The sequence below is a fragment of the Chenopodium album genome, chromosome 6 (genome assembly GCF_948465745.1).
Source record: "Chenopodium album chromosome 6, dcCheAlbu1.1, whole genome shotgun sequence".
NCBI classification, from domain to species: Eukaryota; Viridiplantae; Streptophyta; class Magnoliopsida; order Caryophyllales; family Amaranthaceae; genus Chenopodium; species Chenopodium album.
This window is the reverse complement of record NC_137839.1, coordinates 76,182,104-76,196,057: the sequence shown is the minus strand read 5'-3', so window position 1 is coordinate 76,196,057 and position 13,954 is coordinate 76,182,104. Positions and strand designations below refer to the sequence as shown.

General features: G+C 35.1%; 1 protein-coding gene across 1 annotated transcript; it reads right to left on the bottom strand.

Annotated features, from left to right (window-relative positions):
- Window positions 1-3,200: 3,200 nt before the first annotated feature.
- Window positions 3,201-7,390, bottom strand: LOC145635348 (cysteine-rich receptor-like protein kinase 15). The gene is made up of 7 exons (XM_081686626.1): window positions 6,301-7,390; window positions 5,970-6,095; window positions 4,930-5,060; window positions 4,623-4,833; window positions 4,309-4,546; window positions 3,853-4,003; window positions 3,201-3,737 (listed from the first exon to the last, which is right to left on the bottom strand). The coding sequence occupies exons 1-7, from the start codon at window positions 7,127-7,129 to the stop codon at window positions 3,414-3,416; spliced, it is 2,010 nt and encodes a 669-aa protein (XP_081542752.1). The 5' UTR covers window positions 7,130-7,390; the 3' UTR covers window positions 3,201-3,413.
- Between the last annotated feature and the right edge of the window lie 6,564 nt (window positions 7,391-13,954).

Genomic DNA, 13,954 nt, shown 5'->3' with positions numbered 1-13,954 from the left:
CTCTCCTAGTTTAATTGAATTCATGTTAACCCTAGATTTAATTGTTAGATTGTTTTTCACCATGATTTGTGAGTAGTTAATTAGCTAGGGGTTGGGTGAAGACCCAACCAAGCCATGGGTTGATTGATGTTTGTGCTTGCATGTTCATTTTGGGTTGATGATTGATTGTTAAGGGATTGGTTAATTGCATGTGTAATTGGTTGGCCACTTATTGCTCATGCATTCACTTCTACGCTAGCATTGAGAGATGGAGTCTAGTTGTGAGCCTATTCTTATATGATTATGCTAAATTCATCTTGATTATGGTTCTTTGTTTGAATGATGTAGCAGTCTTAGTTGCAACAATTAGGTGAGAAATCCCAATTGTTTGTGCCTTAATGCTTTCTTGGACCGATTGAAAGACAAACCCGAGTTAGTAGTCTACTTCCCGTTATTAAGACTTGGTTGGCCTATCTTGTTATTAGTTGAGTTTGGTTTAGGATTGCTTAGTGTTGTGGCTTCGAAAGAAGGCAATGTTGAGTGCCCTCTCTGTCACCCAATTTGTGTTCATGCTTGCCTATTGATTTGATCCGTTGGTTTGGTTGGAGTCGATCCCTATTTTCCCCAAGTGTGTCTCTATAGTAGTTATCTAATCAAAACCCCCAATTTGTGACCGAACTAGATTGCAACCGTTTCATATTCTCGGTGTACTTACCCATTCCCTGTGGATACGATCCTCTACTTACCCTAGACTTGTCTTAGGTTGGTTTAGGTAGAAATATTGTATGGTTTTAGGGTGATTGTCCAACGACCGATTATATCCTTTCTACCAATGATCTAGGTGTTTATTTGGGTTTTCCCCTTACTGACAAGAGGTCTACCCTTTCCCAACTTAGTCACATAACCAAGAAGCTTAACTCCAAGCTAAATGCCTGGAAGTCAAAAAACCTTTCCAAAGCTGGTAGAGCTGTCCTAATCAAATCCTCCCTTACTTCTATACCTGCATATACCATGCAAACTATCCTCCTCCCTAAAAATCTTGCCTCAAATATTAATCAAATTTGCAATAGATTCTTCTAGGGATCTACTCCTGATAAGAGGAAAACACCACTCATTGCCTGGTCAAAGATTTGCTGCCTTAAAGACCTGGGTGGGCTAGGGTTTAGGTTGAATCATTTGTATAACATTGTGCTCATGGCCAAGTTGGGATGGAAAATGCAAAATTCTAGAAATCTCTCTGCCACCTTGATAAAGGAAAAGTACTGCCATAGAGATTTACCAACTAAGTTCAGTAATGGTTCCCACATCTGGCAATTAAGATATAGGTAAGGGTTGGGACCTCCTAACTCTCTTCCTCCCAATGGGCTATTGGTAAAGGGAATACATGTTCCCTGGCCTCTGGCATGATAATTGAACAGGACTGGGTGCCCTGAGAACTTTAATCCAGGGCCCCCTCAGGGAAGAAGAGGAAACCCTTACTGTCAGTGAGATCATATATGAGGGAAACTATAATCTGTCTAACCTCCATCATTCTATGCCTCCTCACATTTCTTCTCATATTCACAGCATGGTCCTTCCCGGGTTTGGTGAGGATCAGATCTTCAATTCCCAGGCTTGGGTAAAGGAGGGTTTTTTAATGCCAACACAACCTACCTTAAGCTGAGGCAAGAGAATTAACGTCACCACCACCCTGATAAAGCTATGCTTAACAAAGTTTGGCTTCTCTCCTCCCCCCATCTGCTAAATTTTTCCTTTGGTTATGTTTATGGAACAGGTTACCCACTGCTGACCATCTCCATTCTAGGCATATAATAACCTCTGGATCTTGCAGCTTTTGTCCTAGCACTCCTAAAACCTTAGATCACATCCTCAGGGAGTGTAATAGGGCTAAGGAACTTTGGGATACAATCACTCCTCCTGCCATGAGCCAACACCTAAGCACCATTGACTGGATGTCCTCAAACCTTGAAATCACAACCAAGCATCCCCTCTTTGACATCCCTTGGAATCAAACCTTTTCTTTATTAACCTGGAGACTGTGGCTTAGAAGGAATGGCTGGGTCTTTAACAAGAAATCCACCCCCAAAAGCAACACCATCCATGCTGCCAGAGCCTAGGCTATTAAGATTGCTTTACTTGGCCCTAAATCCTCCATAAACACCCCAAACCATAATGCCTTTACAGTCAATTGCCCTCAGTGGAATTCTAGCCTTTGCATAGTAGTTGATGCTTCCTTTCGGGATCAGGGAAAGACTGTAAGTTTTGCTTGTATCTGCAGGGACCAGAATAGTACTTGGGTGAAAGGTATTGCTTCCAACATCTAGGAAAACTCTGCCCTTATGGCTGAAACCATAGCCATAGCCACTGCAGCTGCTTGGGTGATCAAGGAAAACTGGAATGTTATCACAATAATTTCTGACTGTCAGCAAGCGGTTCAAGGAATAAATAACCACAACATAGCATTTAATGAAATGGGGAATCACTACCTATTTTGCAGGGACCTTCTAAGAAAGATACCAAGGGGAAAGTTGTCCAAGGTACCCAGAGATCAAGTCAGGGTAGCAGATGTGGTGGCCAGGCAAGCTATGCTGAATTTAACAACTGTAAGTAGGACTGATTGGTGCTTCAACAACCCCCTCAATGCATGTGTGCTTATTGGCCCTCCTGCTGTAGAAGTTGACTTTTGTAATAGCAGTAGCGTATCTTTTGGTAGCAAACTCTTATCTGATCAGAATAGTAACTCTAATTTGAGTGCTAGTACACCCCTTTTGAATCCGGCCACCTTAGCTAATGGTGGTGTTAGTTGTAATTAAATTAGGTTGCGGCCTAAGGGATGTAAACTTGTTGACTGGTTAACTACTTAATTTAAGCTTCTCTTCTACCAAAAAAAAAAAAAAGCTATTAATTGTGTATATATGGCTCAAGCTAATTGTTAATAATGCATTGCCAACTTTATACCCCTATACTAAGGTGTAATAAGGAAATAAATGTGTATTTGTATCAATTGTATGTAGCTCGACCCTTAGTTTTTTTTTTTTTTTTTTAAACCAAGCTCGACCCCTTAGTTGTTCGTATATGAGTTTTTATTTCGTTCTACTACTCAAGGGACATAAATAATCAAGTCTAAAGATTATGTGTTGCTTTAATCATGAAGACAAGATAATCACACATATTTTATAATAACAACAATGTAACACATACACTAACATCATTTCGTTGGATCATACATGTAAAAATTGAGTGAAGCATAGAAGTAAAAATGTTCAATTGCATAAAAATATATGATATGTAACTCTACAAATTTGAAGATGAGTTGATGTACTGTCGAAACTAGAGTAGCGCAGCTGAAGAATTTACGTTATGATGTTTGCTGCTAACAAAGAACATTCAGTTCACCACCTTATTACAATCAGGATGGACTTGCTTTTTAGTTTTTAGTTTTGATCTTCTTGCACATAGTCTCGAGCATCAAACGTTGAAGGGGAGGCCTTGTCGGTGGAATCATCAGGATGCGGCATATCACATTCGGAGTCCAAATCATTCTGCATCAAAAAAGCAGGCCGCGAGGATACTGGAAGAGTGATAGAATAGCTATTTAGCATTAGAACAACGGACGACATGATTGGCCTTTGTGTTGCATTCTCTTGGACGCATAACAACGCAATGTGTATGGTTCTTAGGACTTCATTTGTATGTATAGCTGAAATGGTTGGATCCACCAATTTCATCGCATTTCCTTCGGACCAATTTCTCCAAGCCTGGAAATATACCAAGATAATTTGGAAATGGAAGATAAGAAATTGAAATTTGGAAAGTATAAAATAACTCAAATTATATCATCAATAAACATATGTAATTTCCTCGCTCACTTACAAAGCTTAGAAGACTATCTCCATTATGTGCTTGTGAAAACCTGCTGACCTTTTGGCCGCTTATGATTTCTAGTACTAGCACTCCAAAACTGTATACATCGGACTTGATCGAGAAATTTCCATGAATAACATACTCCGGAGGCATATATCCACTATTAGATACAATGCAAGGAAGTTAGTTAGTTAGATGTAACTAACTAGAACTAAAAATTAATTGGTATATATAATAGTCATTGAAAAAGTTGTGATTGATTTTTCTTAGATATTTTTACTATAATTTAAAAAATAGCAAATGAAATTATGAGCAATCCAATTATTATGAATAAATGGCCTTTTGGTAAAATCGTGGCATATCCTTAATTATGAGGGGTTAGGTTGTTAGGAGAAATGTCATGACAAATTGTGGAAGGATGGAGTGTGTACTACATGGAATTTGCAAGGATGAAGTATGACTTACCAAGTTCCAGCAATTTTACTTGTGTACACATGAGATTGATCTGCTCCAAACAAACGCGCAACACCAAAATCTGAAATTTTCGGGTTCATCTCTGCATCTAAGAGCACATTTCCTGCTTTGATATCACGGTGGACAACTAACAATCGAGACTCTTCGTGCAGGTAAAGTAGTCCACGAGCAATTCCGCCTATAATTTTGTAGCGCTTTTCCCAGTCTAGATACTTGCTCTTGATAGGATCTGCATAGTTTTAGATTAAACAAGTGTAGTAACTTTGAATTAGATTAATTTTACAGTTTTAATGTCGAAGCATTACCAAAAAGGAGTTGATCGAGGCTTTTGTTGGGTAAATATTCATAGATCAAGAGTCTTTCCTCTTTCGCGAGGCAAAAACCAAGAAATCGCACCAAGTTTTTGTGTTGAAGCTTAGCTACTAATAAGGCCTCGTTTTTGAATTCCTTTTCACCTTGTCCTGCACTTGTGGTCAATCTCTTTACTGCTATTACTTGTCCATTTTGAAGTCTACCCTGAAATTGATTGCTTCTATATATGTAAGGTACAATTTGTGCATTGACAAGCTAATAAATTCGTATGAAAGTAAAGTAAAATGTGGATCATTGTACCTTGTAAACGGTACCAAAACCCCCATGGCCTAGCTTGTTAGAATTGGAGAAGTTATTTGTTGCAGCTTTAACAGTGCCAAATTCCAATTGCAATGACTCAATCATTTTGTAATCATCTTCAGCCTCTTCGCCTTCAGATTCATAGAGGGGGATTCAAGTTACAATGATATGAGATTTATGGATCAAGGCATACTTAACTTGTGTTGTCTTCATCTTAAAACAAAAATATTCAGTAAATGCTTGTTTTGAAAAGAAAAATAAATTTCAAAAAGTAAAATTATATTTTCAGATAAACTTCAATTTTTAATTAATCAGTAATTTCAAAGAACAAAACAATAATTACTCACTCTATTCAATTTTTAATTAAGTGTATCACTTTGACTTTTGTAGTATTCATATACTTTGGCTAAGTATTATCTACAGGCCATGTTTGGCAATTGGCTTTTTAATGGTTTTTTGGTTGGCTTTTGGCTTTTTTAGGTGGTCAAACAGCCAAAAAATGTGTTTGGTAATTGGCTTTTTAGTCAGCGAAAAAGCTGGCTTTTAAGCCAAAATGAAAAAGCTGCTTTAAGTAGTTTTTTTGTTGGCTTTTGGCTTGTTGGCTCACAAATTATCTAATAAACAACCAACAACGAACAATTAATTTACCAAACACTTTTATAAACAGCTAGCTTAAACAGCCAATTTCAAAAGCCATTATAAACAGCCAAACATTCCAACTGGTCAAACAAGCCAAGTGAACCAGCCAACAGCCAACCGCCAACCGCCAACAGCCATTTGGCAAACAAGGCCATAATCTGTTCTTTTTTACTTGACATGTTTCTTTTATCACGCTTGCCAATGCAAAATTTTAACGAACAATAAGTTTAATTCTTCATAAGTAAAAATTATACTTCGTAAATGTTATATGTTATGATAATAATCAAAACTTATTATAAAAGTTATATATCTGTAATAAATATTTTAGAGGTTATATATCTGTAATAAATATTTTAAATTATAGTGATCTAAAAGAATTATAGTACGTAATTAAAACTTACTTTCAACTTTCTGCAATGGCCTTCCTCTTCTTTTTAAGTAGCAGCTGATAAATATTACCACTACTAAAATCGTGAAGATGGGGATGATAACTATCATGGCAAGTCTAGACCTCTTGCTTCTTCTTCCTGAAGAAGCCAATCATCAAAGTTAGAAAATTTTGCACTGGCAATGAATACGCATTTATATTTTTTTTGTACAAATTCTTATTTTTTGTTCAAATTAATATGTAAAGACTAATGAGTTGCCGATATAATCTTGGATACATCGATCTCTAGTATAATTAGAAATAAAATGAAAAGTCTCTTAAACATATATAATGAATTATGTTACCTTTTGGCGTTGTGATGATAGTGGATGGAGACGGTGTTGAGGGTGGTAGAAGTGGTGGTAGCGCAACAACAGAGTTGTAAAATTGGTAGTTCTCGTATCTAAGGTTACACGTTGGACCACCAGCTCTAGCCCCTTCCTTGCCGTAGCAACAATCAGAAAGGGTATAATTAATGATAAGATTTAGACAATTCAAACAATCATATTCCTCCAAATCTGGTATGCACTGTAGGAGTGCATATACCTTGAAATTTCTAGTAACATTAACTTCTCCCGTAGCATATTTGCGACGAAAATCCCCTGAAGCAGCCTTATAAGCCAACTTCTTCATCAAGTTTGATATCGTCGAGTTGAACCCCTTGGGATCGGATGCCTCCATAGGACGTGTCAAATTATACCGTGGATGAGACATCTCCCCCTTAAATATGTCAGTATCCGAGTAACGAATCATACACTCATCGTACCATGCGATAGCAGAGTTATAGCTAGGACAATGTAAGCCAATCCTAGCTGCCGCATAATCAACGCAGGTCTTGCAATTGGAGGTAGGAACGTCGCCCCTACATAGAGCGACTCCATAAACTTTGTCGAGTTTTTGGCCAACTGAAAGGTTATAAAAGCCATAGTTGATTCGAGGATTCGAAGCTATAGAGGATAGAAGAGTGTGGAGATTTTGTTTGTAAGTTGGACTGCTTTTGGTGTAATTTTCCATGAGATCCCCGCATGTATAGGCTTGAAATTCAGGCTGACAATTTGTAGGAATGGCAAACAAGATTATAGTAACGAGAAATATAACTAGTATTATTCTTATGTATAATCTTGTGGATTTCATTGTGTGTGTGTGTGTTTTTTTTTTTTTTTTTTTTTCAAGTTATCAAGCTCATATGCAGCTTCCTAGTGTTGTAAATTAACATTAGCTAGTTTGAGTATATATGCATATAAAGTTATCAATGTATGGTTCACCCTTAGTATGTAATACTTGACTTTGACTAGCAGCGCTAACGACACTTCGGAATTGTAGCCGATTATAAATTACAAGTTTAGTGCCCGTTCGATGCCCGGGTTGTTCATTAAATTTTAAGATAAATATTTAATTTATATGTCAAATTTTAAAACATATCATTGATACAAAATTAGTTAGGAATTGATGTGTTTTTGTGACGATTTAAACTATGTGGTATGCATGTAATGACTAATAATAATAATATTCGTGAAAAACATTTCTTGGCCCGTAATCTGAAATAATGACCCTGTCCGAAATGACTCGTGACCCGACTCAATTGACAGGTCTACACACAATAATAAAACTATATTAGATTGTGAAGTATATTATTTTAATTGATTAGAATATATTATAAATAATGGATGTGGTACATTTTGAACTAATTCCTTCGCTCCAAATACAAAAATAAATAAATTTATATGATAGTTTATAAGAGTTGTAATCTAATTATGTTTTTGAATAAAATTATAATTCAATTTGTACACATGAAATATTAGTACTTTATCGAAAATAAAACTCTAAATTAACAATTTTATTCTAAAATTATATCAAAATTTGATTGAAAATAAAATTCTAAACTAAGGGTCTGTTCACATTTACTTAATTTCAGTTCAGCTCTAATCAGTTCAGCTCCAATCAGTTCAGCTCCTAATTTTCCACTCACATAAAATATTCATTTCAGCTTAGTTCAGTTCAGTTCAGCTCCAATTAGTTCAGTCAGTTCAGTTCAGCTCCAATTAGTTCAGTCAGTTCAGTTCAGTTCAATTCAGCCCAGTTCAGTAAATGTGAACAGACCCTAACTTTTTTATCTAACAAATTGAATTCTATATAACTCTATCCTACGTGGCGCGACACTTGGCGAAAAGTTAGAACGTCAAGTGTCGCTGTCTCGTTGCCTGGCTAAAAGTTTAGTTATATGATAATTTAAAAAAAATTAAATCTACTTTTGCATTTAATAAACAAAACCTACTTACTTTGCCCCATAAATCTAGCAACATTCGGTCTTTAAAATTATATTCACACGCCCTTGACCATTTATAGTGATTTATACATAAGAAAAAAAATATATATAAAAGTGTATTACGATAACTGTGTATTTATAAACAATATTCTTACTTTGAAATTTCTACGTAAGACTAAAATAACTTAAGTTCACCAAAAATAATTTTATTTCTACAATAATAATTTTAATTCAATAAAATAAGCTGAAAAGAACAATACTTCTTAAAATAATGTTTTTCAATAGAAATAATTTTAGGTCAAGATTGTTTTTATATAAAAAAAAATATTTTAGTTCAAGATTTATGAACAACGTAAAAAGTTAAATGAATGCATTTATGAATTGAGGAAAATTTTGATCATGTGGGGCATACCAGGCATTGCTTTTTTGAGGAGAACCAGGCATTGTTAGAAATTAGAAAGTTCAACACTTTTTGTTTCAAAAAAAAAAAAAAAAAAAAAAAAAAAAAAAAAAAAGAAGTTCAACACTTTTAGTTCCTTGTCAAGCACCTTTCACGCCCCTACCATCACTCTCCCACAAATAAGAAAATAATAATTAAGGTCTTGTAACGTACTTGACGGGGTAATATAACAGACAATTAGCGAATAGACTACGGTGTCGAATGTCAACCACAAAGGCGTTCTTTATAAGTTCAATTGGACGTGCTTTATGGGTTCAATTGATTGTACCATACATTACTACATTTGGAGAAAACACTAGTCAATAAAATATATTTGTAAGGGGTATAATGTCTAGTCAACATCAAATCAATTCATATTTGGTTCGGATACATTTGAATCAACTTTAAAACGAGTTTGACCACGTTAATTTTGGGTTAAGGGACTTTGGGTCGAGTTGATTTCAATACGAACTTCGATTTAATTTTATTAGGATAACTGAAGATTGATTCTATATAGGGTCAGCTTGGTGGAGTTGGTGGGGAACACACCTTGTGACTTTGAGGTCACAAATGCTTGGGAGTAGGGCCGTAGGGGGATTCCCTTACCTCCTCCCTCTACTTTCAGTTATTTTTGTGTCTTTTTTATATTGTGTCATTAACACTTGAATGATTAGTTTACTCATTATATAAACCAGGTTTTTTTTTTTCATTTTTATCTGTAAAAGCCAAATTAAAACCGAGTTATCAATGACTTATAATACTTATTTCTATTTCATGTAAATATATCTTCATACCCCCAATTTATTATACTCTCTTCATCCCTAAATTACATTCTTATTTCTCTCCATTATAGGAGAAATAAATTCTAGAAGTAGGAATGTAATTTAGAGACGGAGGGAGGGAGTACCTTTTCTTACGGTAGCTAGAGTTTCATTAACCAACGAAATCATTAAATACCTTTTTCGTTATTGTCTTCTTTAAACACGATAAAGTACAGTACATTAATTGTTTGTGTTTAACTCAATGACTCATTGGTGAATATTTTTGAAGATCAATATAATGTACTCAAAAAAGTTGGAGTATATATTTTTAATTTACAATTTTGAGTTGGAAATTGGGATGATTTTCCAACCCAAAAAAAACATTGTCAAACAAAATGGTCTCAATAAGTAAATTATGGAGCATTTTGAACTTTCATCGATTCCAGTCAAGCTTATACATGTTCTTGTACGCTTGTATTAGTTAGTGTCGTTGGACCTACTTGCCTCCACCTGTATATTGAAAAAGAATATTAGTTAGCTTATACATGAACTCCTTGTGAAATTTTGCAAAAGAATATTTTATATAATAAGTTGAATAAAAAAAAAATTATACGTACTTCCTCCGTTTTTTTAGTTGCTATAAATTCCTATATTGGAAATTCTTAATTAGTTACAACACTTTTCATTTTTGACATTTCTTTCTTTCTATCTCTCTCCTACCCACATGAGTCCCTATTATTTTTCTCTCTTTCTCTCCTCTTAAAAATTTGTCTAAAAGACCGTGAAAAAAAAAGTATAGCAACTAAAACGGAGGAAGTATAAAATTTAAGTGTAGTGGTAGCTAGTTGATCAAGATGACTATCAAGCCAAGCCATAGCTTGAGGTCGGACTTTTCTTAGTTACATATTTGTTCATCATTCCACAAGCACTACTAGAAATAGGCCGAATTCCGACGGACACAAAAATCCGACGCAAATCGCAAAATTTCCGAGGGATTTTAAACAGTTCCGACGGAAATTTCGTAGGAAAGTTATTCCGACAGAAAAAACCGTCAGAAATAAAATAATTTCCGACGGAAATTTCCTTCGAAAAGGCATCTAATAATATTTATTTAAAAAGACAAAAAAAAATCATATAAATAGCTAAAACCCTAAAAAATACTCCCCTCATGGCCTCATTTCAGTTTCCTTTCTCTCTCCTCTCTCTCTCTAGCCGCACACCCTCTCTCTCTTCTTTCTTCATCTACCTTCTCTCTGTATCTCTCCTTTCTTGCTACTCCCTCTCTTCTCGATTTGCTTCGCTACTCCCTCTCTTCTCTTTAACTCTTCTCCATTGTTGATTTCCGAAGCTAGCCCACGAAGCACCCCGATGTATTTCCTGACCAAGTTCCCGGCATGTTGTGGTTTTAAGGTCAAGTTCGACCATGGAAATGCTAGATCTAGCGCTTCCATGGTCGAATTTGGCTTATATAACCAATTTTAAGACTTTAAATCGTTGTGGTAAGTTTTTTGGTCTGAATTTCAACTTTTTTTCCTTTTTTTTGTTAATTTTTTCGGGTTTTGGCAGTTGTCTGATGTTGGGTTTCGGCGGTGGTCTGATGTTGGGTTTCAGCGGTGGTTTTAGGTGGGTGGTGGCGGTGGTCTGTTTTCATTTTTTGTTAATTTTTTATTTTTTTTTGTTAATTTTTTATTTCGTTGTGTTTTCATTTTTTTTTTTGTTGTGTTTTCATTTTTTTTTTCGGGTTTCAAGTTTTCATTTTAATTTTTTTCTTTGTGTTTTGTTAATTTTTTCAGGTTTCGCCGGTGGTGGTTTTAGGTGGGTGGTGGGGTGGTTTGCCTAGGTGGGGTGGTAGATCTGGTGGTTGTGGGTGGTGGGGATGGTTCGGGACTGTTGATACGAGTTAGGGGGCTAGTGGCAATGGCGGTGTCTGTTGGGTTTTTTGGTGGTTGGAGGTGGTGATACGCCGTGCCGATGGTGGGGCGACATTTTTTTTTAAAAATTTCATAAAAGCATTTTCCGTCGGAAATTTCCGACCGAATTGAATCCGTCGGAATTTTCCGACGAATTATTGCAGTGCCTGAAAATATTTTTTCGACGGAAAATTCCGTCGAAATAGTGTTTCCGACAGAATTTTCGTCGGAAAAGTTTATTTTTCCTATAACCACTTTTCCGACGAAATTCCGTGGAAACCCTGTTTCCAACGGATTTCATGGTGTTTTCGACGGAATTTTTCCGTAAAAAAAAAGGGCATTTTCTAGTAGTGAAGTTTAAACTTAATTACATCATTCAATTTTATGATGTACTAATCTCTTTATTTAAACTTTTTTAATGTACTTCTTTAATCGACGATATCTCCAATTTGATATTAACAAAAATCATATAAAAAAATATTTTTGGAAACAAATCTAGACGATTTTAACAAATCCCACATAATTTGTTTTTTTACATGTTGGTGAGAACGCATTGTCAAACTTTGACTTATTTAACCGGCCTACAATAATGAATGGGTATATTGTTTGGAAGAGGAGGTAGTAAAATAGATTTATAAATTTATCATACGAGTAGTAAAATAGATTTATATATAATAAATATATAAAATATTTATTATTGTGTCTACAAATTGAACAAATACAAGTAAATATATAACAAATTAAAGAAAATAATAGTATTCCTTTGTCAAACTACTATTGTTTAGGACTGAATTCGCAGTTTGTTGAAGCTTAAAGGTTTTGATGATGATGAACTAAACTCAAGCAAACTTTGACTAAAGGTTTCTTTAAGTGTGTGATTAGAACAGGTGAAGTGGACTTTGGAGGTGGAAGAGTAGCCTAAGCTAAGAAGACATGAAGAGGCTCCTAAGAAAAGGTAATCAAGATAGAAGAAGAGTTCTCTAACTAGATTTAAGTTCCCTAACAGGAACTTGAAGACAGCAAGTTGAAGAGTTGACTTGGTCTGCATTGAAGACAGCAATTTCCGGAAGAACTTGGCCTGCGAAGTTCCAGTTCAAAAATGGAGTACAAGTGACAACAGGAACTTAGTCCTGGTCTGCTGCGTGAAGCCTAAGTATCCTATAATTACATAATGATGGCACAACAACTTAATTTAGTTGAGATTCTATCTTCTAGATTTGTTGTAAATATGTTAAGTAGGTTTACGCGTGAATCCTATTAGAAGCGTGACAAAGTGCTTGACAAATATAATTAAAATCGGAAAGTTAAAAAGATATGTTTTTAAGAAAAGATTTCTAAAAAGATTTATAACTTAAAACTGATTATCAAAAGATATTATTCTATTATATTTCATAATCTATCTTTATTAAGTTTTCCAAAAAGATTTTCTTTAAACTAGATTTACTCAAAACTGTGTTTTGAGATTTTGTTAATTTAACATATTTATCTTTTGAAAACCCTATCTACTTGCTATATGAGCTAGCCTTGTATAAATAGTAGAGATCTCATTTCATAGTTTTATGTGAGTTTATGCGTGAAGAGATCGAATTGTGCTTTAATTGTGTAAGTTTGCCAAGCTTATAACTTTGTCATATTAGTTTCGGGTTACATGCATAGCTTACCTTTCATATACTAGGAGTCAAATATTTGTATTGGTTGGATTCTTGGGTGAGTGTGTGAAATATACTTTGCACACAGTGTGTAGGCTTCAAGTGTGAGGCTGAGAGGTAGTACTGAGAGAGTACGAGTAAATCTAAGTGTAGGACTTAGATTGGGTAGGATAGAGTCCTACTGTGTAGCAAGTTCAGTCTGGAACTTGTGAATAAAGGTCTGTTTATAATAGGTTGTAACTCATATGTTTTTCCTATTATAGTGAAGTGGTTTGGTTTTGGAAATCCCTTAGAAGGGTCGAGGTTTTACTTTCAGTTGGGCCCTGAAAGGTTTCCTCGTAAACTTCTATGTGCATTGCAAGCTTATTTACATTTTGTTTTATATTCCACAAAAGTATCCACTAGGAACTCACATACAATTCACCCTCCTCTTGTAGTGTTAGTCTCAATTAACACAATTCTTAAATTAATCCAACTAATTAATAAAAAACGGAAAAAGTATTATAGCTCTTTAAATGACGATTGTAACAAATGACCACTTGTCCATGCTTAGGATGTGGTTTTCCAAAAGACATTGACCTAGATACAAACTTTAGAGATGCCCTTCTCTAACCATCCTAAATAACTTGCACATGTATTCCCAAACTTAAAAAGTTGAAAAATTAAACAAAAACCTTTCACATTAACAAACATTATCGAGGATCAAGCTCGGATATGGAGACCTCATTCGCAGAGTTATCAAGTACTTTTAATTTCTCAAATTTCTCATCCTTGTCCAAGAGAAAAGCGGGATGTAAAGGCACGGGTGGAGCAATGGTGTTGCTATTCAGCATAAGGACAACTGACGACATGATTGGTCTATGAGCTATATTCTCTTGAACACATAGCAACCCAATGTTGATGCATCTCAATACTTCAGCAGTATTAACAGTTG

Bases quoted from the DNA above. Each gene is read 5' to 3' on its own strand.
- LOC145635348 (XM_081686626.1), bottom strand. From the start codon at position 7,129: ATGAAATCCACAAGATTATACATAAGAATAATACTAGTTATATTTCTC. The intron at 4,547-4,622 runs GTAATGCTTCGA...AAAACTATGCAG, and splicing joins CCTCGATCAACTCCTTTTTG to ATCCTATCAAGAGCAAGTAT. The intron at 3,738-3,852 runs GTAAGTGAGCGA...GTATATTTCCAG, and splicing joins GAGATAGTCTTCTAAGCTTT to GCTTGGAGAAATTGGTCCGA.